This window comes from Oculina patagonica, chromosome 8 (genome assembly GCF_052425735.1).
Source record: "Oculina patagonica isolate OP01 chromosome 8, crgOcupat, whole genome shotgun sequence".
Classification (NCBI taxonomy): Eukaryota; Metazoa; Cnidaria; class Anthozoa; order Scleractinia; family Oculinidae; genus Oculina; species Oculina patagonica.
The window spans coordinates 15,729,335-15,755,776 of record NC_135765.1 but is presented as its reverse complement, the minus strand read 5'-3'; the positions used below and the strand labels follow the sequence as shown (position 1 = coordinate 15,755,776).

Here is a 26,442-nt window from a genome sequence, read left to right as displayed (position 1 = left end):
AAATATGGTTAGACATTCTAGTCTTCTCGGAAAAGGACGATAAACCGTAGGTTCCGTCTCCTGTATCCTCAGTCTTATAACAGGGGACGTTAAAGAACCCACACACTATTCGCAAAGAGTAGGGCACGAAGTTCCCGGTGTTGTGGTTTGGCCTTTGTGTAGTAAATTACAGTATGTGTACAGCGCATTTGAACATTACATATGAAAAATGCGCTATATAAATTGATTATCATTATCATTATCATCCGACGTTCCTCCTCGATCTTTTACTCAGGGTCTCAAAGGGGGGGTCCATGGAGCCCCGGAGCCCTGAAATTTCTGCTTTGGAGCCCGGAGCCTGATGATTTTACTGACTGGAGCCCTGATCTTTATTTGGCTGTGGAACACAGAGCCAAAAGAAATTTTCCACGGAACCCAGAGCCCAGCGTTTTGAAATTTGATCATTCGCGATCCCAGATGGCATTTTTTCTTTCCAAAGATCAACGCCACATGAAAGATGTCAAGAACTTGAGACCTCGAGTTTCAGTCACATAGAGCAAAGAAATCTGATCCGCTACATGACCTTAGTGGGGACTTTTTAATAGTTGGAGACATGATAACCGTTGATAACCGGCTTCTTGCGTTTAAAAAACTGGTCGGAATTGCTGCCTTTTTTATTTGCGGACTTGATTTAGCGTTGCAAAATAGTTTTTATATCTTAAGCTTGTAGACCATAGTGGAGCCGGGAGCCCGAAAGCAGATGATATGGAGCCCTGGAGCCCTAACATTTTCGTCTTGGAGCCCTGGAGCCTTGCAATTTTTAGCCTGGAGCCCTGGAGCCCTAAACCCCTTTGAGACCCTGTTTACTGTCGGGGACTGGCAAATCCTCGTAAAAGCACTCGTCGATGTTCGGGAGGTTCTCGTAGCAACTTCGCCACGAACACTGCGGGCTCAATCCGCGTGTTTCACTGTGTATGTTTTGGCGTACAGTTGAGTTCAACTTTGTCTGTCGGTCAGTAAACCATATAGTTTTCTCTTTTGAAGGTAAGTGAACCTTTTAACATGCAAAGATGTGTTTCATAATAGCAGATAGCAACTGCAGAAAACCCCATTGTGTGAATGTTTTGTTATTCAATAAGATGCAAATTAGTCGCGTGACATTGTCGAAAATATTTAGCTCACTTGATCGAGCAATCTAGCTTAGTAGCAGTCAAGCGACTCGTCAAAATATCATAGAGGTGCTTCACGACCGTGATTTTTATTTACTTCATGCAAACCGTGTATTGTTCAAAGCAACTACGAGAGCTTGTATGGTTTATGTGGTTTGATTTCCTCGGGGTTGGGGGGGGGGGGGGGTCCCATTTAAAATGGGTGGGGATCCTTGTCGACTTGCTTAGGGGTGTAATTCCTGGGTTTTGGTCTCACTTAGGGTGTTCAGGCCAAACATTTTAGCTATTAAACTCTCCCTTAGGGTTGCATGGTAAAAAATATAAAAAACAGCTGTCATGCTGTGTTGGGAGTCCAGATTGATTAGTTGTATGAAGAATGGTACCCTTTAGGGGTCAAACAAGCTTGAGCCATGCCTTTATTGGTCTCATTTAGGGGTCCATTTAACATTTTCTGACAAGTATCCCTATTCCTTTCATATGGGAGCCTTTCCCACTCCTCAGGGATCAATTTTATATGCAGTTGCTTACTTCAAATCCCATTTGGTAAGAAGGTCTGGATTAAATTTCGATTCAGTCGAAAATCACATACATTTTAGTAAATGCGAGATAAATGAAATATGATTTTTGATGTTTACTTTTTATTCAAACATGGCCAGTACACAATGTGGACTGGACTATAAAATGCAGATTGTCAACTATCCACTGCTTATACAAATAACAGGTGCATAGGTTGTAAATATAAAATCTTGATTTGCCTTGGTATGATACTTTTCAAACATTTGTCATGAGGCATTTGGCAGAATCTGTAGAACTTTCTGTTGCAATCGACTGATCAATAGAACCAAATGGGACTGTGAACTAGCTACAGGAATAAAAAGTTACACAAACAGAGATCAAGTTAACGTTGCGGCGAAAAACACGAAGCAAAATACTTGTGGAAAGTTAGAGAGGACTGATACAAAGTATAAACGAAAAAGACAAATTATAAGATGTCTTATCAGACAGACATGATCACATCTCTACTTGTATTAATACAATGGGCCTGTGTTGTCGGTCTGTGGAAACAATTATGAAACAGTGCTTGACCTTGCATGTCGCTCGCAAAAATATTGTATATCGCATATCGGATGTCATGCAACAAGGTAATGCAACTTTAAGTTTTGTTGAAAAATCATTTAACATAGTTGTCAGCTACTTTTATTTACATTAATTTTTTGAAAAATTCTTGAAAATTTTTCAAGACCCCCAGGGGAAACATCATCGTTTCTGCATGCGTTGCATGCTGCTTACTACATTGGTTATGACTTGTAAGACCACTCCTTATACAGTTACGTCTTTGCTGTATTTTTTCTCTAAGTCTCTGGTGAATCGACTTTGGGCAAGTTGACTCAACATGATGCAGGTGTATTAGACAACTGTCATTCTAAATATATTCTAACAAAGGATGTTCACTGTATTCTCAAACTTGGAAAGAAATGAGAACTTCTAAGTTTATTGACTGTATTTTCGAGTAGCTTTTGGCACAGAGGCAGAGATCATGATGTCCACCAAAATTCAACTTCTCTGGCTCTTTGTTGTAAGTGTTAGAGACCAAACATTTGAAATGTAACATGCCTGACCCTTTTCGGAGCTAACCTGTTGCCAAAGGTACAATGAGATTTTAACTTTTACAGCCTCACAGGGTTCAAAATAAAATCACAGCTTTTAGCATGAATTTGTCAGCTTTTTTGTCAAGGCTAATTATTCCAGCTGTCAAACAGGCTTTTGATAGCCATGTATTTCAAGGGACACAGTTTATATGCATACATGATGTCCCCAATACTCAAAAGTTTGCAATGCTTTGTCGGGCGATTTCAAAGACTGTCAGCCATTTGTAAGTTTTCCAAGGTGACAGAGTACATATTTTACGTCAAAGCAAGAGAATGGAATGAAGCAATATGACCTTCTTTTCTTATTTAGCATGTTTTAGAAGGAATTAAGACCTTCCAATATAATTTTCTGGAGGGACACAATACCTGAGAAAATGCCGTTATTCATCTTAACACAGAAATAGAAACATAAACCAAAATTTTAAGTCGCCAAGGATGAAATTTTGGGCATATCGGCGACCAGTGAGTCGCAATTTCGATTTGGTGATTGTGGTCACAGTCCCCAGGTACCTGGGCACCTGACCTCCACTTGCGTCATTGGCTTTATAAACTGACCATATTGTGTGGTTCAAGAAAATATTCATATCCCCACCACAGGGGGAATTTCACGTAAGACCCCCACCTCTCCGGAATTTCCATTTTTGTAAAGAAAAATAACCCCCACTCCCACTCCTCAGGAATTTCTAAAACTATTTGGCATACCCCCCAGCCCCTCTGGAAAAAAATTAAAAAGAAATTGTGCAATGCTCTAAACATTAGGCCGCTTCTCTTGTAAACATGACTATCGTGAATAACTGATTGATCAGATAAGAACACATCTTAAAACGATACATGCATGTACTGTTGAAGACAAAATAATTCTAGGTTTTCACATAACGTCATCAAAATTCTAAAATCCAGAATCGCAAGACCCCTGAGTTTTATTCTTTCACTGGCTATTAGACATCCTTTATATATATCTTGTTGAAGGCTTTCAGCTCGATAGCATCCGCCGTCTTTAAGATAGAACATTTTGAATTTTGGAGTTTCACGCCACACCACATTCACGTCACTCCACATCAAGATGGCCACCAGAAGGCTGTCACATTTGCTTAAAAAAATGCCCCATTCTGTGATTTTTAGAAAAGTATCTGAACAGTTGAGGTCTTGCAAGAAGTGTTTATGTGAATATTTAAAATGGCCAGAAATAACAAGATATTCTTTGGTTTCTGAAATCATTACACTATTTTCATCGCTTATAAACCTGAAAATTTTCACAAACAAGGACGACTTTCCTTCAATTGAATGTGATATGTAAAACATGCAATGCTTGTCACTAGTGCATTTTGGTCAAACCATGTGACAATTTTAGGTGGACTGGTAACAAGTAATGGTGGCGGTATCTACGGACCAACATGGTGGATTTCTGTGAAATTATTCGCTTTCAGTGTGCTTTTAGGAGAAAGAAAACTTGTTTAAAATGTAACAGGGTTATGTATCAAGAACCCAGGTTGTTTTTTTAATGTAAAATATATCATATTTGTACAGTAGGTAAGAAATGATTTTGAATCTAGTTTGCACTGCATCAAACTTGGCCGTCTGGAAATGTAATTTCACTGGCATCCCCTCTTCTCTTAGGAATTTCCTGGGCCTTTGTCCCCCGCCCCTCTGGAATTTCCAACTCCCTCCGTGGTGGTGGTACGGTATTTTCTGGAGATTATCACACATTCAAACACATGGAGGTAGTGTTAAGCCCCTCTGAAGCTAAGCCCATGAGCAGTTAATTAATATTAAAAGATGAAAGAAAATTCTACACAGGTAAAATACCAAAATGTAGATTTCTTTTTCACTTCATTAAATTTGTGCTTTTATAACTACATATACACATAAGATACAGATGGGTTATAAGGTATTTACCTCAGCTGTAATTTGACGATTTTTGGGTGTAAAACCTGATATGAAATGTGGATAAACCAGTGGATAAACAATGGTGGAAATTTTGCATGTGTTTGTTCCATTTGTTTAATGACTATGTATAATTCAATTCAATTGAACCCTTTATAAGTCTCACATAAATGTACGGCAGTCTGCAATAGCAGTAGTTAAGAAAATGTATAGAATAATACTATGTACATGAAATTTCCATTTTTGATTGTTTTTTTTTTTGTTCTCTTGCGTGTTTCAAATGTGTTTAGATGTGACTTTCTTGTTACCCATTTCGTTTCAGTTTGTGCAGCTAGCAAGGGCTGTTTAGATCATTGGTTGTGAGGTAGGAAAGCACGGTATTTTAATATAAGATATGTAGTAAAAATTGTTAATAATTATTGAACTAGAGATAGTTGACACTACAGCTGCCTCTGCTGTTATTATTTATCTATTTCTTAACACATGACAATATGACCATAATCATTCCCAAGTCCCTCCTCCGTGGTATTTTCAAATTATTCTCATGTTGAGCTGAAAGAATAATAATTATAACATGCATGGTTTCTGGCCTTCTCTTTTTCAAGATGGACAACAACATGTAATGTAAACAAACTTTCGGGGTAAACTGTTGAAGCCAATTGAGTTAAAGCGAAGGTTTCGCAGTTATGCCCATATGCATTGTGACAGCTTCCAGAATAAACCATACGGGTCAAATCTAAATTTGAAGTAGCCATCGTTTGTTAAATCCGAATGAATCTGTCGCTAAAGATTGTCATCCATCGTTCCACGTAGACAAATTGAATTCAACTATTTTTCAAGAACGTAACATAAGTAACGTGCGTGTTTTCGGCTCATGGATAAAAGAAGGAGTTATATTCATGTGTAACATGCTTGTTCAACTCAAGCATTAAAGAACAAGGTATATTCATATGTACACACTTTTATCGGCTCTTGGCTAATGAGATGCATTTTTCCAGTCAACAGGATATTTTGTCAAGTTGACAGTAATTTTGTCCATTCGTACGACATGTAAGACGCAACAACTTTTCGCTGCAGTCCCTTGAGTCAATTAATGGGATGCAGTTTTCCAGTGGACAACTCTGTCTCCTCAACTCGACTTTGAACTCATCACATACATAGACTGTATTGGACATGAGTGGTTTTTGTGGACTGTGTCTGGAGTTTTTAATGACCTCCACATAAAAAATTTCTTTTGGTTGCTCATCACATCTCCTTCGGACCTATACTTTTCTATTATTCATCTTTTTCTCCCTCCAAATTGATAATAATGCTATACATGAAGTATCCTTTTCTAAACCTTTTTACGAACACCATTCTCAGCTTAGTAATAAGCCTACTAGAAAGCCCCATTCTGGTCAGGTGGATGAGTTTTGAAACCCAATGAAAAACGAGTTGAAAATCACATGTGTTTGGAAATTCAGGGGCGGATCCAGGGGGGGTGGATTGGGTGGCTAGCCACCCCCCTTGATCCACCAGAAAAATGAAAATAAGAATAAGAAAATAAGGACAATGTCCATCCACCTCTCATAGTCACGTGGCCGTTCAAAGTTAAGGACGGCCATTTTTCCATAATAGGAGATTTTTCGACAGCCTGTTTTTCGAACTTCTGGCTTAATGTAACAAAACATGTGTGTATAATTTTGAAAAAATAGATTCCTTTTAGCTTTCAAGAATTGTTTTAGCCTTGCTAGAATGATTTTCGTCTTCATTTACGTCTTTTTTTAGCGAGTTTTCTTACCGTTTTTTCGCATCGAAGCGATTTCACAAGCAAGCAAAGTCGCCAAAGTTGTCCCAAGGCCACTTTGCCAAGAGCTAAAAATTTCTACGCACGTGGGTGAGCAAAACAACGCATATCTGTTCTTTCCTGCCTGTAAGTTCGTGGTTCATTTCATAACTGAAAACTATACTTTTTCTCCGAAATATAACTCAAGGTAAGTTGAGGAAAGAATATTTTGCCAAATTATCAAGGAAAAACAGTGTTTTAATAACTTAATTGACAGCTGTATAAAGCTGCTCAGAATCGCGGAAATCACGTCTAAGAGGCTTCAACTTTTCAAATTTTTCTGCGGGGGGCATGCCCCCAGACCCCCCCTAGGGGGATGTAGCCTATGGCTCCATGAAATATGGTCCTCAGACCCAAAATAATTTGCGCTCCCATTTTCAAAAAACTGCCTAAAAGCCTGAAACCCCCTCCCTCATAAACAAATTGGGGCTTAAACAATATAGTAAAAAAAATATTGGTAAACAGCCACCCCCCTTTGAAAAATCCTGGATCCGCCCCTGAAATTATTTTAAACCTGTGCGTAAAATGTTTCTTTATCTGACTATTTATAAACACAAACACACGCTTTATTACCAGAAAGAAATAAGATTTAAATAACAAACATATACAAATATGTATTAATACAAAAATTTGGTAAATAAAAATAAGTAATCTTCACATATAGTGAGGTTGTCAGGCACTAAAGCTTGAAAGCAGAAAGAAGGAAAAAGAAGTATGTAATAACTAAATAAAGCAAGAAATAAATAATAAAATAAATAATTAATTGAATAAGTAAATAAATAAATAAGCAAACAATAGGTACCAGTTGAAAACTCATAAACGTTGACAGTAAGATGTTAAGTATGACTTTGCTTTTGAAGGTTTTAAGGGGAAGGTGTTTAGTGTTTTTGTCTAGATAAAGCAACGCAATAGCAACGTTAACAAAATAGCCAATAACAATTCTTGCCAGTCTTGCAGACAATAAATTTCAGAAACAGTTAACATTTTATTTCATTATTTAAAATACATTGACTGCTTTCTCATTTGTTTAAGGTTTACTTTTGAAGGTCGTCATCTTTGAACAAGCCACGCTGTTACAATGTCGGTACGTTCAATGACCGCACTCCTTGCCATCCCAAAAAAATTAAAACCGCCCATTTGTTTTCCGGGGTAGACTTTTGTTTGGCCATTTCTTTCAGCAAAGCTCTTTTTCTCGGTTTTTCCTTGCTGGTATGAACCTTTCACCGTAGTAAAGCAAAGAACTATGCAAAATGTTCGCTTCAATCAAACGACCATGAAGCGGGGGATAGTGCATGCAATCAATGATGATTACAGACATGTTGGTGTCAAATAGCAGTGACAAAGCCAACAGTTGGATAATTTAGCAATTAGGTGACGTGATCGAGTTCCAAACAAATATAACAAAAAAAAAACTGTCTGAATGGGCCCCGCTTATTACATAGAAAATTTCTACTTGCATTTGTTAGAGAATTAATTCAAAAGACTCGGGCTTTGTCTTTCATTGGGTTTCCAAACACTCAAAAACAGTAAAAGCCCTCAGCATGCGGCCTCGTGCTTTCATCTGTTTTCTCGTGTTTGGAAACCCAATGAAACACTCGCCCTCGTTGATTAGTGCAGAATGCACTATAGTGATGGTTTATTGCGGTTGCTGTGTGACGTTTCAATAAGGGAAATCCTTCTCCCAGATGAAGGCTGTTGCGTGATTTAGTTGTTTGCTTTATGACAAAATCGAAATGTATTACGTTTGGTCTTTCCCACATCTTAATGGAAATCAAAGGAAGCAAGTAAACGTAGGACAGCGTTTCAAACTGAAAAGTGTCTCATTTGACTTATTCTCAAGCGAAAGTATTATTATACTGTCAATGGATTGGCCAGATTGCATTCTGTACTATCCTTCGAGTCTCTGAGTTAAATATTACTTAAAGCTCTCTTAGCCAACCTCTCTTTAAAGCCCCCTCTAGAAGTTCAGCCCCCTCTAAGAGTTCCCCCCCCCCCAATTTCTTTAGATGGTAGATCATGACAATTTATGAACAAGAATATGAGGTAACCTTATGTCTTTAAAGTTATTTACCTTCTGTGGTTACTATTTTGTGAAATTGTGTTACCAAACAGCACAAAAACATTGAAAAGACCACTTAACTCATTTTATACTAGTAATATGTGACTCGCAGGGCCTCGCGAAGCTCTGGGTTGGGAAGGGGGGGGGGTGTTATAAATAAGGAGTGGATTATTTGAAGTTGAACATTAATTGAATTGTACATATTCAATTTTCCACAGTAGGCAGGAAGATATATTTGTTAGAAATTTTATTTCAACGGGCATGGCCGCGACACCCTCGTTCCCAGGGTCTACTCCGCTTTAAAGATGGTGGCTTTTTCTGGTTCGTAAAGAGGTATAAAGTGTTGGGAAGCGCAGGCTATTTTCAAAATCATCGACAAATTATTGGATAGTCGCATTTTGGACATTTATTTGATGGCATAAAAAAAAGAAGAACGAAGGGCAGGAGGATTCGAAGCCTCCGCCCGCGCACCCCTGATGGCGATGAAAGGTTTATAGCCTGAATAGGCGTTGAGGGAGTATTATGTGGAAATCAATGTTATTTTAATCCGAAAAGAAAAACGATAAAAATGAAAGGCTCAGGATTCGAACCCACAAAAAAAATAAAAAGAAAACCCTAGCCGGATTCGAACCCCCGACCTCAGGTATGACGATCTGATTTCAAGTTCGACGCCTTACCATTAGGCCACCAGCGCGCGGCAGCCGTGTGACGTCATTTCCGCCACACACCAAGCTCACAAATATATATAGAAATATATTAACCTGAGTATCAGGCCTTCCTAAGGGGAGGGGGGAGGGTAGGGAAGAAATAGGAGAGGAAGGCCTGACACAAACGCTTTGATTGGGTCATGTCAAACATCCAGATTCTGGATGTGGCGCTGATTGGGTAATTCACAATGGGCCCTGACGTCACACCACCGGAAATAAAAATTTTATAACGGCGTCTTCAATGAACTGATGTCCACGCGAACGAACAGTGAGCGAAAACTTCGCTCGACGTTATTCAGCGTTATTTCAGTGTATTTATGGAAGGCGACGAATTTAAAACGGCTCGTAAAGGCGCTCTACAGTTGTTCCTGGAATTAGACGTAATAGAGGACAGAAATTATGCCTCGAAAGCTGCTTGTGAAACGGAAAGTCGACGTCCTCGGAGTTTTAGCAAAATAAAGGTGACGGGCCTACGTTTGTGACATTTGTACCCTTGCCGTTCTGTGTTAAATTCGGTTTTTCGACGTAATTTGCTTCTCACTTCTTTCTGAGGGGCACTGTTTTATTTAGAGGCATTATGTATTTTAATACATATTAAAAATAGAGCCGTAAGATTGTGGCCAAGGAAATGTCTAGAGGTCATTGCATAATTGTCTGCGCTGCGTGGTTTCCTGTTTGTTTCACACTTCTTTGCCACATGTTTTGCTAGCTTGTTTTTGCTCAATTCTATTTGTAAGATATACTTTAAACTCTCGAAATTTTCGCCGTGTAAGGACAAGATATATGTTCCGTGAAAACGTTGATTACTTGCATTTTATTGATGCCGGGATCGGCATTATAAATATTGTTGCAAGATGTATTGTGTCTTATCAGTTATATCTTGGTCCGGCTTCGCAAGTGACAACCGGAAATGAATTTGATTGGTTGACGCTTATCACGCCGTGAGGGGTGGAAGACTGGAATTAAAGCCTCTGTGTCAGGCTTTTCTTTACGTCCGCGCTCCTTCCTTTTCCCCCTACCCCTTAGTAAAGCCTGATACTCAGGCTAGAAATATATATGACCGTAAACTCCACACGAGATTTCATCCCGCCTGATCCCTTTGAGGGACAAAATTATACACCCCGCTACGCTCGGCCTTCGGCCTCGCTTCACGAGGAACTATATGTACGCTTACTGATATATACGTTACGAAATTAGCCCTCCCACTAAACTGTCCACAACCTGTCGATTTTTCAACGCAAAAAAACAGACGAAGCGAGCGGCAAAGCGCGCGCGGGGGGGGGGGGGGGACGGGGAGCGAGCGAAGCGATCGAAAGAAAAATAGAGAGGCTGTAAAAATCTTTGAATAAAAGTGGAAGTATTAGACTCCTTCCCTTGTCATCGCCTTGTAATTTACAACTCCGCCTCTTGACCTTTCAATTAAATCGGACCCATAAAATTTGAGCGGTAAAGTGCTTGTTTAATTGACTACAAGTGTCAGTTAACAAAACAACTAAACCCTAACCTTGCAGAATATGCGGGTGCTCATTCGCGATTCGCTTTGGGAACTTTGGCAAAACATCGTACATCTCTACGGAAAATTTATTTGTCGAGCCAAAATGCGAAGGTGTGTTACGGCAAAAGTTGGCAGACGTCTTGGTCGATTTGGGATTGCAGTGCAAGAAGACGAATTTCCTTCTAGTAGAGTGTGTTCATCTTGTACATCTAAAGCTAGAAGTGCAGCAAGCAGTAATGAATTTATAAAGAAATCTCTAGTGCGACCGATAGATGGCGAAGAATCTCCTACAAGGCAAGTTGATCGTGACGAGCAATTCAAAAGAATGCCACGTTCGCCTCACACGTCTTCGGCGAGGCAAAAGTTATGCTGGCCAAGTGATTCGCCAAAAGTTCTGCCGCAAAAGTCATGCCGGCCAAGTGATTCAATTTGATCATTCATGATTCTTTTTAGCGGCAAATTAAACAACAAGAACAACATTCCCATCTTGTATTGTTTCGCCGTAGCATACACTGGTATATAAGGCTTTTCCCGAAGCCAGTTGGTAAAATTCCAACTACGTCCTTCGAACAAAGAAGGTCGCAAACAGCCTCTTTCTGCTCGTCTTTGAGCAACGAAACGTTTGGAAATTTCTCCAACGAGCGTTCCAATAATCGATCTATCGCAAATCACAGCATGTCAATAGTGATGACAACTCGAGCAAACCGCAAGACGCCGCCTGTAAGCAATCGTGATCGGCCCTTGTCAAGGTGATGACACTTTTGCCGCCTTTCAACCAATGGGAATTTTCCATTTCTGGAGAAACGGGAAATTCAATATTTCCAAAGATGTCTACAGCCCCTTTATTTTTTTCGCTCCCCAGCCCCCACCCCCTTGCTCTTTCCGTTTTGCACTAGCGTCCAGTTCTCTCGCCGTTCTCACCGTGCGCTCATCAATCAAAAAAACACGAAAAAATAGAGGGCTGTGGACAGTCTACCCTCCCCCCGTTAAGGGTCTTGAAAAGAAAAAAGCGCCCCAAGGGCTTTTAATGTAAGAACTGGATGTTTCATTTTTAGTAGATAACTATCCCAGAAAATAGAGTAAAAAGGTCATTTGTTCTGGTTAACAAGGCCTCTCTAGTGGCAGGCTCTATCTTTTGGCATAAACGTGGGTTACCCTTTTAATAAGATTAAAACGTAAATTTAAAAACTGGCAAAATATACAAGTATTGAACACAGGTACTATTTGGCAGTTTGTAGAAATAAATCATTTGTATGGGAATGCTCTTTAAAGTTCTTTTTTTGTTACTCTATTGCAGACGCTCTTTTCAGTACCAGACTAAGAGGTCTAGAAATGGGTAGACAACAAAAAAAACAGGCGACTGGAAAAAAGCCATATCAATGCAAAACTTGTGACAAGTGTTTTACTCGAGTAGGACATTTGCAGATACATGAAAGAACACACACTGGAGAGAAACCTTATCAATGCAAAACCTGTGACAAATGTTTTAGCCACACAGGAAATTTGCGAGTACATGAGAGATTACACACTGGAGAGAAACCTTTTCAATGCAAAACCTGTGATAAATGTTTTAGAGTGCCGGAAAGGTTGCGGGTACATGAGAGGTCACACTCTGGAGAAAAACCACATCAATGCAAAACCTGTGGCAAGTGTTTTAGAGATGCAGGATGTTTGCGTGTGCATAAGAAATTACACACTGGAGTAAAACCATATCAATGTAAGACCTGTGACAAGTGTTTTAGCCAAGCTGGACATTTACAAAGACACGAAAAAGCACACACTGGAGAGAAACCATATCAATGCAAAACATGTAGCAAGTGCTTTAGCCGTGCAGGAAATTTGTGTAGACATGAGAGATTACACACTGGAGAGAAACCATATCGATGCAAAACCTGTGACAAGTGTTTTCGCTATGCAAACAATTTGCGTGTGCATGAGAGATTACATACTGGAGAAAAACCATATCAATGCAAAATCTGTGATAAGTATTTTAAAGAAGTAGGACATCTGCAGAAGCATAAAAGAACCCACACTGGAGAGAAACCTTATAGATGCAAAATCTGTGACCACTGTTTTACCCAAGCAGGGTCCTTGCGTGTACATGAGAGATTACACACTGGAGTAAAACCATATCAATGCAAAACATGTGATAAGTATTTTAGCCTAGCAGGACTTTTAAAAAGACATGAAAGATCCCATACTGGTGAAAAACCATATCATTGCAAAACCTGTGACATGTGTTTTACCCGAGCAGAACATTTGCGTATACACGAGAGATTACACACTGGAGAAAAACCATATCAATGCAAAACCTGTAACAAGTGTTTTACACAACGAGGAAGTTTACGGAGTCATGAAAGAACCCATGCTGGACAGAAACCACTTCGATGCAAAACCTGTGACAAGTGTTTTAGAGAAGCGGGAAAGTTGCAGAAACATGAGAGATTACACAGAGAAAAGCCACATCAATGCAAAACCTGTGATAAGTGTTTTAGCCAGGCAGGACATTTGCGAAGACATGAAAGATCACACACTGGAGAGGAGCTTTATGAATGCAAGGTGTGTTGCACAAGTTATACTCGCTTAAGTAGTCTCAGGCATCATAGCAAAGCACACTCGAGTACTCCATTGGCACACAAGGGTAATGATTGTCTTAATGAGAATAGTATCTCTTCACAACCAGCATCCGTTTCACAAGATGGTGAGCCAGGCCATGTTAACACGTTTACCTGTTGGATTTGCCAGGACGAACTTAGCAGTGCTGCCCTACTTAGTGAGCACTATGATGATCATATGAACATATAGAGAAAAAAGAAAAAAATAGGCTCATCAGTCGGTTTGGTTATGTTCAAGGTTGATTTAGAAGTTTTAAATTAGTAAACAAAGACTGGACAAGTATAAAGGGCGATCCTTAGTGCTTTTGTTGAATAAAATGAATGTGATTTCGTATGATTGCAAAGGTTACCGATTTGATGAATGTTCAATTAGTGTATCCTAGCAACTGGAACGTGCAGGAGAATAAATAAGTGTTTTTTTTTGTGCTGCAATAGATACTGCTATACATCTAAGTGTAAATGTTGCCTACACCTATCTTTGGACGTTTTCCGGTTTGTTGGCATTATCACCCGGGTAGTAGTTTTCGCCTACATCAACAGACTGGAAAGAAATTAGGTATCTTTATTAACAACATTATGGCAATCAAAACCACTTTAAACCTATATTCATGCCAGTCAAAGCTCTCCTCACTCTCCCTGCAAACACTCTTGTTAACAACCAAGAAATCCCGTTTAATTCTCTGTAAAACTCAGTAATTCAAAGTTCCTGTAACCAACCACTCCCATAAGCAACTGCATGAAAGTGACCGGGTGTCTGAAAAACCCAAATAGCGAGTAGTATGAACAGTCGCGAATAGTGACAAATAGTCATTGAATAGTCGGGAATAGTGACGAAGAGTCGTTGAATAGTCGTGAAAAGTGATGCATAGTCGCGCATAGTGACGGATAGGCGTGTGGAATAGTTAACAATTATTTACCGAAGGAGAAGTGAATAGTGGTGGATATTTACCGGGCCGTGAAGCGGCGAGGTAAATATCCACCACATTCACCGGCACTGAGGTGAATAATTGTTTTAGTATATACCACACAAGTTCAATAACTAGCGGACCAAAACATCACTTTCGGTGAGAAAAGCGACGCGCGAAGGCAGTTTGTTTCTCTTTTAGCAGCCCGGAGGTACTTTGCTAATCACCTCCGAGTTAACCAATCAATACTAATAGCAAATAGTGACGAATAGTCGCCACTATATATAATGTTCATCAGCAGATGCTGATGGGTTCGGCTAAACTTGAGAAACTGTAGCACAAAAAATATTAAAATGAATGAAATGATCCTCGCAGTGTGTAAGCAATAAAAGCAATTGCATTTTTCGCCAGGAAAATTTTTTTCAGGCTTAAAATGCAAGTGCTTAAATTGCGTACACACTGCGAGGATCATTTTATTCATTTCATCAGTTAGACCAGTTCACATATATATCTTTCATATATTCACTTTGTCACAAAGAAATATTGTTTTTATGGTGGGTCTGGCTATATTACGAGTGAGTTATCGAGTTTAGATTAGATAGGAAATAGAAGGGCCGGAAAAGTTATAACCTGAAATCATACCCTCCCTCCCTACTACTGCTGCGTGGGAAGGAGGGCATGATACATTTGCTTGTCGAAAGTCATGTAAAAAAACCAGATTCTGGTTTTTTGTCTGATTGGTCGAGAAACAATACTCAATGGAGCGGTGTGGACTGATTGGTTGTCGTATTTCAACGAGACTTCCGGTCAGAAGCTGGTAATGGCAAAGACGAGTCACGTTTACTGCGAGGACGAGTTCTTTTCTACGTTAGCTGAAGCCCTAACATATTTCAAGTGTATCTCGCTGAAGGCAGAACAAAAAGAGTGAGCGACAATGCGTAATAATTTTGGTTCCGTGAAGATGTTTTTGTTGATCTTCGAAAACAATATTCCAGAGATGTTGGAATGTTTACAAAAGCGACCGATCCTATCTGCCGTAAAACAGCTCTTGTCGGTGAATTCCTTTTTTTGTGTGTGTAAGCTGAAATAAAGGGACGGCATCCAGTACAACTGATAAATATATGTTCGCAAGCGCCATCTCACCTTGCTACTAAAAGCATTTTTATCTCATCACGGCGAAGTTTAAATACAGGCTGTACATATGTACAATTTTTCTCCAGACGTTTTTCACGCCTTGTGGAAATCCGAGTCTCGAATTTGCCGCCAACTACAAAGAGTGGTTTGACAGTTCGACGACACATTAGTTTATTTAAATTAGGGGGCGGCTGGCGGCCGGTTAAATAAATGTATCAGGCGTTCTTTTTTCCCTCTCGCTTTCGTAAAAAGAAAAAAGAACGCCTGATCGCAGGTTAGAAAAGTTACGGATTTCGTGATGGAAGATGAAACAAAAAGAAAAATTAAACGAAAAGCGGACAACACGGGGTATTCCCAGTTGGCCATTCATACAAGTTTTTGCACCGCCTAGCAGGGCTTAATTTCGGCCAAGTTAGATAGAGGCCTGCGCTTTCATTGTGGTATGAGAGAAAAATAACATAACTTACTCTAGTAGTACTTTGAGGTCCAGTAATACGGTTAACATTTTCTAATTGTTTTGCAACATTGTTGCATTGCATGCTGCAAAGTGTTGTTGTTTTTATTACCTGCCATTTTGCAAGTTGTGGCAACAAAGTTGAACTCGTTTCTTCTTCGCACAACATGTTCTTATGGAGAAACGTTGACCCCCTGGGCAAGAAAACTTTAATACACTTCTTTTTACTTTATTACTAGCTGCAAACATGTTCAAAGATACTATAATGTTTTTTGTGGGTGAAGTTGCCTACCATTAATTTCAGAACAGTTTAGACCAAAAGTCTGCGAAGTCCTTTTAAACATCAACATAGCTTGTTCCAGGCGTTCGGTTTGTTGGGGAGCAGCGTGAAAAACTGGATTCACGTGAAGACCGGCGACCCCTAACTTTTCGTTCGCCGTTTCTCGCATAGCCTGCGTTGCAGCCGGACGTGTCACAAAGTCCTTCGTCTGCGACGCAGGCTGTTTCTCGCTTTGCAACAGGCTAGCTTCAACTGAACGCCTTCAACAGGCTAACATCAACTCAGTCATAAACTCGGTCTTGTTTAATAATCGGCCGAGGACTAAATTTATCGAATTTCCTTAACAAGTCATAGCTTTCTAGTTGTTGCCACACCGTTGTTTATATTCTTTACGATATTACTCTTTTTGTGTGTACCACGAACTGACTGTGGAATCATCTGATTCCATTCCAAAAACAGATCACGTTCCACTGCCTATGGATTTCCTGGTCAGGGAACCGCAGTGATTGTTGCTCTTAACATTCGCAGGTTCAATATACTTTTGCTGTCCTTTCGGTTGATTTTCGAGTTAAGAAACTATCATCGAGTTTAATAAAGATCTTCCAACGCGGTTTTACTAATCGCTGAAAGGACGCCGCGCCAGATATTGAGCCTAGCTTGCTTACTGACTGATAAAATTATTTGTTTTGTGTTTGTCCAAAAATACGTTTGGTTTTAATGAAACTTTACAAGATCAGTTTTGTAAGGAGTAGAGTAAAATTGTCAGAAATCTTCAGTGACTTCGTGTGACTTCGAATTAGCCAATAATAGCGCGCTGTTGGGGAAAATTTCTAGTATATAACAACCAAGCTTCCTTTTAGTTATTTTTATTTCCTTCACTGGAAGAGATTTTTTTGTTTTAATAGGTAATCGGGACATGGCGAGCCTTCTCCCCCACATTTTAAAGTTTTTAATTTTTACGGGTTTTGAAATTCTCAGTTAATTACCAACCGGACGAACAGGAAACGGTGTTAGATCATTTTCAACAACGTCTAGTATTATATAAAAATATGATTCGTAAGTGTTTCACAGCAAAGCATGTAGCTTCTTTAAGCCAAAATCGCTTTTGCTTAGTTTTTTACTTAAGGGAGATTTCACCGGGTTGAAGTTTCAAACTGAATGCTTGGCTATTCTCTGACACAAAATACACAAGCAAGAGAAACAAAACTTCCATTTATTACAACATGTTAGATCTTTACATCTTTTAGCAGTATTTTACAGTTGCCACGTTAGAATAAGCAAATTAATTGACATTCGGTTAAGTTGCCTCTTTGACACGAAAGTAATTTTGCCAAGAAAGTGAGAAACTTCATAACCACTGTATTCATATTCGGCAAAGTTACTTCTTTGCCAAAGACAATTTTGTTAAAAATTGGTATGAGAAAAATCCTCAAAAACATTCTTATTATGAGATGTAGAATGTAGGATAAGAAAGAAATATTTATTTCCTGCCTAATGCCGTACTAAAAAGAAAAGCTGTGTTTCGAAGTCTGCGAAATACCGTCAAAGTCCGAGAAAAAGTCCCGCCCTTATATTTATTTAAGAGTGGTCTTATACCACTTTTTTAATGCAGAAGCCATTGCTTTGAACATGAACGTTAAAAATCTATAAACATTTGCGAAACACGTTTGCAAATAATTTTGCTCTAACTCTCCGCATGTAGGAATAGGTACCGCCGAATTGAATGCTGGGGGTAACCCTGCATTGGACTAACATCCCATCCAGGGACGAGTAGAAATACTCCCAGTGGCTTAATGCTACAGAAACTGCGATAAGCTCCGGCCTGATGAGCCACTAGGCTCCAACGCAGACTTTGTCGGCCGTCATTTACACAGCGCCTCCCTGAAAGGACCAGCAATCTTTGCTTCTGGAAAATATTCGGAAGGCTCGTATTATTGATAGGGGTTTTGTTTCGGGGATTGGGGGATGTAATTATAACGGGAATTTTTTCCTTGGTCTAAAAACTGTGTATATGGAGTTTGGGACGGGGTCCCTATAAGGGAAAGGTGTTTTGGGTAAGATATTGTGAGGGATCATAATCGAAGGGACAACAGTAGTAAAGAGGGAGTCACACAAATACCATCTCCTAATTCCAGTTTTATTTACCAATAAAACTAAAAAATAAACCTTTTCTTCTCGGCTCGCGAGGCCGGCTAGCTCGCTTGGCCGGCTTGCTCGCTCGGCGCGCTCGCCTCGCGAAACGCGGAATGTCAATTGAACATTTGTGATTATCAGGTACATGCCTTCCAGCGAAATATCTTTGAGCGAGCCCCAGTCGGCAAAAGAAAAACAGTTCGTCGAGTCGGTTGAGCAACGAATTGAGCGAATGCCTCAGGCCACAATTCGTGAAGTTGTCCGTAATATACTGGATGAGCCGATCTCTTTTGAAGTGCAAGAGCGTTTGCTTAAACCGTTGCTTTCACCAAACAACTGTTCTTTGATTTGTTTATGTGGATGTTATTGTCTTCCAAATCGCACGGAAGCGTTGAAAAACTCTGACAAGGATGTGAAAAAGAAATATCTTTCGATTGACGGAAAGACATTTAAAAAATCAGCAAGCGTCTGGTCCTTAAAAGATTATAAATGCGAAGCTTGCGAGAAAACGTTTACACAATGCCACTCGCTTCGAACACATGAAAGGTATTATTGTAAGAAAAGAGAAACACAAAAAACACCAAAAGAAAAATGCCTTAAATGCGGTAAAATGCTTCATATATCGACCGTTTTCAGACACAAAAAAAATGGTTGTCCAAAAGAGAAGACATCAAACCGGCTGCTTCGCGAAGCTAAACATGAATAATTAGCCGTAATGTATGGTTACCCCTCAAGCAGAAACCGGAAAACCCTCTGACGTGTATATATTGTCATGCTTGGTCAAGCAGTGAAACTTTTAAACCTGCATTAACTTAATCGGAGATATTTTTTTTGGCGTATGCCTTTAACTACTTAAAATGCTATTCTTTTTTCAAGCAGGAGTAAAAGTTTGGATAAAATAAAGCAAATCGCATGTGTTTTGCGAATTATTTATTCAACAACAATATAACTCACATGCAAATTGTGTGCAAAGAAGTTTCTAGATAGATCGTGGTGAGTTTATTTACCTCGCGTAATTACTATTTTTAGTTAATAGATTATTTCCCGATGTAATGACGTCTTTTCTGACCAATCACAGTTAAAATTATAACTTTATATTATTCACATAAGCTTTTTTGTATTACACAAGCAAGTATGGCCGATGTATAAAGACGTTTATCAAACCTTCATTGAAAAAGAAGCAAAGACACAGCTTACGGACATAAATCATTTGGAAACGACAAACGAGGATCCGATTTTAATATTTCATATCAGCTATTCGTGCCGAAGCAATTACTGACAACAATCAGATGCTTGGTCGTGAAGTTTGATCGCAAGGTTAAGTATATCGGATGGCTTACGCCGTAACCTGAATTGACAAAATTATTTTAGTCACAGGCCTCAAAACGTCATCACTTTGAAATTTCAAATGGGTTACGCTGTAACCCGAATTGACAAAATCAGCCAAGTTCTCAACCTTAAATATTCCGCCGTTGTCAAGGAACAATTTACCTTGGATACCGTGGCCATAGATGTCCGCCGTTGTCAAGGAACAATTTACCTTGGATACCGTGGCCATAGATGTCCGCCGTTGTCAAGAAACAATTTACCTTGGATACCGTGGCCATAGATGTCCGCCGTTGTCAAGGAACAATTTACCTTGGATACCGTGGCCATGAATGTCCGCCGTTGTCAACGAACAATTTACCTTGGATACCGTGGCCATAGATGTCCGCCGTTGTCAACGAACAATTTACCTTGGATACCGTGGCCATAGATGTCCGCCGTTGTCAAGGAACATTTAACTTAGCAACTGAATAAAATTATTTTTACTTAACACACTTGTAATGTTTATTGATTGCTTAAATTATATCATTAAAAAGCTGTTGATTTGCATAAGTCTAACGCTGTGGGACATTCACCCACACACAAAAAAAAAAAGAATTTGCATGCCTTGTTCAGACAAGCCCTTGACTGTGGGGATTAAATCAAGTGTTTATTTTTTTTTCTGATTTCGACTCGGCTGAAAGTCACTTTAAGCGCGCTTTAACCTTTTATTTTGCCTCGTTCAGGCAAACAACAACCTCTCTTGTGATGTCTCGAACATTTTTTTGCAACTCGAACGACAATGCTTCCATCACAAAGTAAACTACAAGATGAGCGCAGACAATCATTCTTTCATTAAATGAAAAAATGTTCTATTGGACTGAAATTTTATTTCGAAATGTCTGCGGCGCTGCCGAGAATTTTTTTTATCTTCCTGTCTCAGCCGTTCAATGTCAGGACTTCTTTGCTTTTTACTTTCTTTTGGAAGTGTGCCTTTACGAAAGATTTCTTTTTGAAATCTATAACCCTCTTTCTCATTAAGAACGCTCTGAAACTCAGCATCTGTTATTTTGCCGTCAACAAGAGATTTGGAAAGAATTCGGTTGACGGTATCAAACTTTGACAGGGCAAGGGCCATGATTTTGCAGTGCTTAATAAGTTTAGGCTCGAGTTTTTTGTAAAAACCGGTTAACACTGCAGCGCTGGCACCGAACGTAGCAGCGACGATGCCAATCGGAAGAGCCGCAGGTATGCCAATCCCTGTCATTGCAGCACCCACCCCCCCCCCTGCTGAAAGGGCACCAGAAACGCCACCAGCAATGAAGCAAGCGTAGTTGATAATTGTCTTGGTTCGCTTGTATTTTTTTGCAACCAGTCGATAGTGGTCAACTTCTTCGCTTAAGTATTTCAAAACTTCATTTGCTTTTTGCAAACAGAAGTCATTCGGTTGCGGCAGAGCGGGATATAAAGTTTTTGTTTCATCGTGTTCATTCAGAGCCTCTGCACGAACACCGTAGGCCGGGGCACTCGGGAGAACATTAGCAGATGACATGGTCGTATACATAAAAGTTATTTTTGTATTTAATTTAATTCAATTCCAGCTCATATGTAAGATTTGAGCCGTTAAAATCGAATGGATTTCCATTCTCATCTCTAATCGAAAGAGTCAGAGATGTCACTTGTGCATCAGCCATAACGTCACGCAAGACATTGGGCTGTTCACCTTTGTAATTTATGTTTTCGTAAGCCTTTCCTCGGATGTCGAAACAAGCTAAAACAGAAGATGGTTTACCATTAAAGAGATTCTGTTCTCTGTCAACTAAATCGCAATGAATGAAATAAGTTGTGGGAGAATTTAATCTTCTTATATAAGTTATAGTTCCCAAATGCATACTATAATTGTTTCCTAGAAGTAAATTAGACATATTTGGATCGACAACTAATTTCTTAAACTGGGCATCTGTGATTACAAGCTGGCCAAGTGGTGTATTAATATCTGTGGGCAATACAATACGATGTTTGGAAAAATTATTTTTCAATTCACTCGCCAACCTTTTGAGAGTGTAATGACCAGCCGGAAAGGGCACATCGACAGGCTTTTCATGATCGTCCAAAAACCTGATAAATCCATTTTCTTTAAGATTAAACCAAGAGTTAGGGATATGAGATGACAGAAGTCTGATATAGCTCGGTTTTGGAATAGGATAATCGAAATTCACAGTGTGAGGATTTTCTGTTGTGGTGACAGTCAGCACAACCATTTTTATATTAAATAAAAATAAAAAATGTTTAATATAAAAGAGGACCATGGATGCGAAAACAAGAGATTTTATGAAGTGGATGAAAACCCCAGAAGCAACTAAAATTTCTCAAGCGGCAAAAGACAAGGCATGGAAACCTTTTCATGCAAAATATCCAAACGCTGACCGAACAAAATTTGTTGCACAGGTTGAGTTCGCGTACAACCACACAGCAACGGCAGACATTTATTTCAAGGCAGGGCAAGGCCATTTGATAAATGTTTTTGGCTCTGACAGCAAATATTGGAGCCCAGAGATGAAAAAAGCACTGGGGGTGAATAAAATTTCAGGCGGTTTTCCACAACAGCTGTCACCAAGCGGCGCAAAAGGCTCATCTTTGCCAATTCCCGCGGTTGGATTTCACGAAGCCGCACCGAGTTTGAAAAAAATATTTAACAGCAAAATTAACATCTTCGTCACACCAGACCAATATTTCACAACGAAATTAAGAGAGATTTTTCAAAAAACAAAACTGAAGCATACATCAGGAAAAGAGTCAAAAAGGTGGCTTGCTGGCCCTAATATTAGCTACTGGCCTCAGCAACTTAACTTTGCTGTCTGGTGCGCGACAACAGGCAGTGGGATAAGTCGAGAGATTTTCGATGAAGGTCACTCAGCTCTCAGCTTGCCGCCGGTTGTGCGAAATTTTTACCTTTTTCACGTTTATTTTACAATAAGGCGAATATTGTTTCAGATGGGTGGAATTCAGAGCGTAAGCGCCTTGCCTGGCGACCCAACGTTTAGCGAGTTCGACAACAAGTACGACGTGGCTTCGTACAAAAGAATATGCGCTGAGTTCGGTGTCGACCCGTCAAGCGATTTTCGTTTCACAAGAGGCGCGAACCACGGACTGGGTGACGTTTATATCTGGATCTCAAATATTGGTCCGAAAAAATCTGGAGCAAAATACCCCGATTACGATAAATTTTCGGACGAAGGGGGAGCTGCAAGCAAGGGTAACTTAATTCAATACATCGAGCCGGATGACGCTGCATATGCACAGGCAGACTGGTTTTGTCCTAACGCCGCGGAAGGGTTGACCCAAGCAGGTTTGTCGAGAGTAAACCAGTCGATAGAGGCTTTTGTCTACTGTATTTTGGGTTCGCAGGTCAACGTTCGAAGTAGCATACTTGGCACAGGCGGCCGTGCAAAGGAAGCGCAAAGTGAGTTCCTCGTGTTGGTTGAAGACGCTATAAGGCAACCAGATCTGGCAAAGTCGGTCCAAAGGTACCAACTTGCAATTGACGAGGCCAAGGTTCGTCTTAACCTCGCCGTCTGTCCAGGTGCCTGGCTTATGCCAGCCAGGATGGTAATAAATACAGAAAGCGTTGTTGGTTACAACAACCAGCTTAAGCAGGCTGTAGGAGGAATGAAAGTTGGAGTAAATGATGATGTTAATAAATCCACAAAAAAAGCAGCTCTTAAACTGATGGCCGGAGGACCATCAAAGATCAACCCACCAAACAGCCACCCTTCAAATCCTATACACAAGGAGCCCCAAAGGGACACAAAAAAAACTCCGGCACCAGTGAGCACAGAAGGTGCTGAAACACCAGCTAGAAAGCGCGCAAAGCGCTAAAGCGACAAAGGTCGAAGTCAATGATACACACGAAATAAACAAAGCAACTGTCGCTGTTGGTGCGGTTGGAGCTGCAGCTTTGCTCTACGCCCTTATGCGTTAACGTCTCTTCTTGATGTATCTTTCAACAAGAAAAGCAACCGCAGCAAGGATAAGCAGCCAGGTGTGTTCAGCAAGAAAACCGATGGCTAGACCAGCGGTTTTGAAAAGAAAGCTCACAATCGAGCCAATAAGACCGGGCAGAGCTGATGCTACCTTTGAGCCAACATCACTTAGGCCTTTTCCCAACGCTTTGCCGGTGGCCTTCAAAGAGTTTGTAATGGCCCCAATAACAGCACCAATCGTGACACCAGCAGCAAGAAAGATCGCTGTAACTGTCACGCCATTTTTTTTGAAGATCTCTTTGATCCTCTCACGAAGTGGAAGCGCCCTTTCTCTTTCCGCAATCTGCGTTTGCAAACGTCCAAGTTCCTCGGTTCTTTCCGCAACTCTTTCTTCCGCGGCTTGTTTGTCAGTGGGGGATGCATTCTCATCCTCAATAACAGCTTGATCTTCCTCGTTTTGTTGCTTCAGCTCGTCTTCTTTCTCTTTTAGATCATCCAACGCTCTTGTGTCGTTGAGCCTTTCTTGCAAAGTGTTTCTTTCGCTCTCTTTGGCAGCGAGGCTTGCCCTTAGTTGGTCGACTCGTGTTTGTTCTTTTGCCTTCTGCTTTGCTTGTTTTTCAAGAGCAGCAACTTCTTTTTTTGCGTTTTCAAAATCCGTTTTATAGTTTTTTATCCTTTGCTGCAGCTCGCGCAATTCTGATTCATTTTCAACATTTGACCCAAGTTGATCAATCTTGGCTTGAGCTCGCTCGATTCTTATTCTCAGATCTCGCACTTCTTGGGCGGCTTTTTCTTTTTGCATGCCAATTCTTTCCGCCTGTTGTTGTTGAATTTCAGCTTCTCTTAATCTTTGTCTGGTCTCTCTTATTTCTTCATTGTCTTGAGCAATAACATCTTCAGCTGGCGGCCCAAGTTCATCTTTGAAGTTGTCTAAAAAGCTTTTCATGAAGCCTGACTCATCATCTTTTAGAATCTTGTACTTACCTCCTTTAGTTCCCACCGCAACAATTTTCCCATTATTTTTCCCTTCGCCTCTTCTTATTTTAATTTTTTCAAATTTTGCTTTGGGGAATTTATCTTTTATCATGTCGACAACTTTTTTAATTTTTTGCCGCAAATAACTTTCATTTTGAAGATCACTTATTGAAGGGGTTCTTTCAAGCAAAGGTGTTTCGTCGTAGGATGTATCAGGCAGCCCGCTCTGTTCGTGCTGCATCGTTTGCATTTGAATTTCTTCACCCCCATGGTAGGGTGTGGATGCCCTCCCGGGCTGAAATGGTCGGGTTGTGTCGACCTCTTGTTCCTCTTCATCATCGTTATCACTGTTGTGGTCAAGATCTTGGTCCAAATCAGTGTCCTCGAATCCAAAATCACCACCACCTGTTGCCATCGCTTAATTTATATATATTTTCAAATTAAACTTTTCAATTTAACAATAAAACCAATCGAGAGATGGCTGCTGTTCAAGAAAACCTTCGACCGGGGCGCACAGAGAAAATACTCGGCGCACTGAAAATTTATCGATTAAAAATTAAAAAAGCGAAAAAATATTATTATTATTATTATTATTATTATTATAAAGCCGAGCGCGCTGTAAAACGAATCACTTTTGAGCGCACTGAAGCCAATCCAGAGGAAACGTTGTATGTTTCAGTGCCCAAGCTGAACGAAAACGAAGTCATTGTGCCTGGCTCGCTGGCGCTGCGCTTCAACATCGACTTGAGCGGAGGCCATGCCAACAACTTTCTGGTTGACAACATCAGCCGAGCTCTGGTAGACAAGTTTGTTGTAAAGTACGAAGGCACCGTCGTGCAGGACACGGTTGGCTATGACATCTACAAAATATTTGAGGACTTTTTCCTTTCGCAGGAGGAGCGCGACGACAGGGTGCCAGAGGGCATTCAGAGCGAGGACCTTAACAAAATTCGCTCAAATGCTGGCGATAAGAAAACTTCAGGAGTCGAAGCAGAAAAAAAGCTGAATGAGCTATATGGTAATAAATACCGCATCCGTCTGGATCACCAGATTTTAACTGACCATGGGGCATTTTATCCTCAGGCTCTATTCAATGAACTTGTGTTCGAACTGAAGCTCGCGGCAGCCGAACATGTGGTCAGAGGCTCAGATACAACAAAACTGAAATACAAGTTGACAAACATCCAGCTGGAGTACGAGATGATAAGAAGCAAGGAAATTGCAGATGAAGCGTTCAGCGCTTATTCGGGCGGTAAAGAGTTCGCTTACGACCACATCCAGCGGGATAAAGTGGTGACTTTTGCAAAAGGCTCCGACACACGTCTGAATCTAAGGGTCAACCCGCAGAGGAGGTCCATGAAAGGTATCTTGCTCCTATTTATTGAGCAATATAACAAAGGTGCAAGGAGCTCGGAAAAGTACATTAACCCGGACCTTACAAAAGTAAGCATCACTGTCAACGGCTCGCCAAACATGCTGTACAACAACGGCATCGAAGGAATGGACATTTGGGGAGAAGTTAAAAGATTCTATATGAAAGAAAAAAATAAAACGCAGCACATGACTCTGCAAAAGTTTTACACAGAAGACAAGTTTGGCCTTCTTATTGATCTGCGTTCCATGGCTGACCACTCGATGCATGGAAGCGGCACGCGCCTTGCGAACACAAAGGACGGTGTCCAGCTTGAGCTAGAGAGGAAAGCAAGCGGCTCAGGTAATTTGAACTGCCACATTTACGTAATCAGCGACGCCCAAATGAATATAATTGGCAGGCAGTTAGAATCTGTGCTTTTATAATATATCGAACGAAGATGGATCCTGCCAATATACCCTTCAACGCCCTCATTGTGGGACCAACGAACTCAGGAAAAACAAGGTACGTGGTCAATCA

At 40.3% G+C, this 26,442-nt stretch overlaps 3 protein-coding genes across 6 annotated transcripts in view; all 3 read left to right on the top strand.

The window, feature by feature from the left end:
- LOC144663942 (uncharacterized) overlaps positions 1-13,801 on the top strand; it is a 29,896-nt gene extending 16,095 nt beyond the window's left edge. Inside the window, exon 3 of the transcript XR_013572702.1 lies at positions 13,621-13,801. The gene's annotated coding sequence lies outside the window, so the exon portion shown is untranslated. The remainder of the gene's footprint in view (positions 1-13,620) is intronic.
- LOC144663937 (uncharacterized) lies at positions 953-13,614 on the top strand. Of its 4 annotated transcripts, XM_078525033.1 has the most exons (4): positions 969-1,023; positions 4,149-4,286; positions 5,004-5,045; positions 12,065-13,614. In XM_078525033.1, exon 4 carries the CDS (start codon positions 12,100-12,102, stop codon positions 13,570-13,572), a length of 1,473 nt encoding a protein of 490 aa, XP_078381159.1. In that variant the 5' UTR covers positions 969-1,023; positions 4,149-4,286; positions 5,004-5,045; positions 12,065-12,099; the 3' UTR covers positions 13,573-13,614. The 4 variants fall into 4 exon arrangements, with proteins under 4 accessions (XP_078381157.1, XP_078381159.1, XP_078381158.1 ...); XM_078525031.1 differs by lacking the exon at positions 4,149-4,286 and having other exon boundaries at positions 953-1,023; XM_078525032.1 differs by lacking the exon at positions 969-1,023 and having other exon boundaries at positions 4,035-4,286.
- Positions 13,802-21,900: 8,099 nt separating the features above from the next.
- On the top strand, positions 21,901-23,472 carry LOC144663141 (uncharacterized). Its single transcript, XM_078524074.1, has one exon. It carries the CDS (start codon positions 21,901-21,903, stop codon positions 23,470-23,472), a length of 1,572 nt encoding a protein of 523 aa, XP_078380200.1.
- The last annotated feature ends 2,970 nt before the right edge of the window (positions 23,473-26,442 follow it).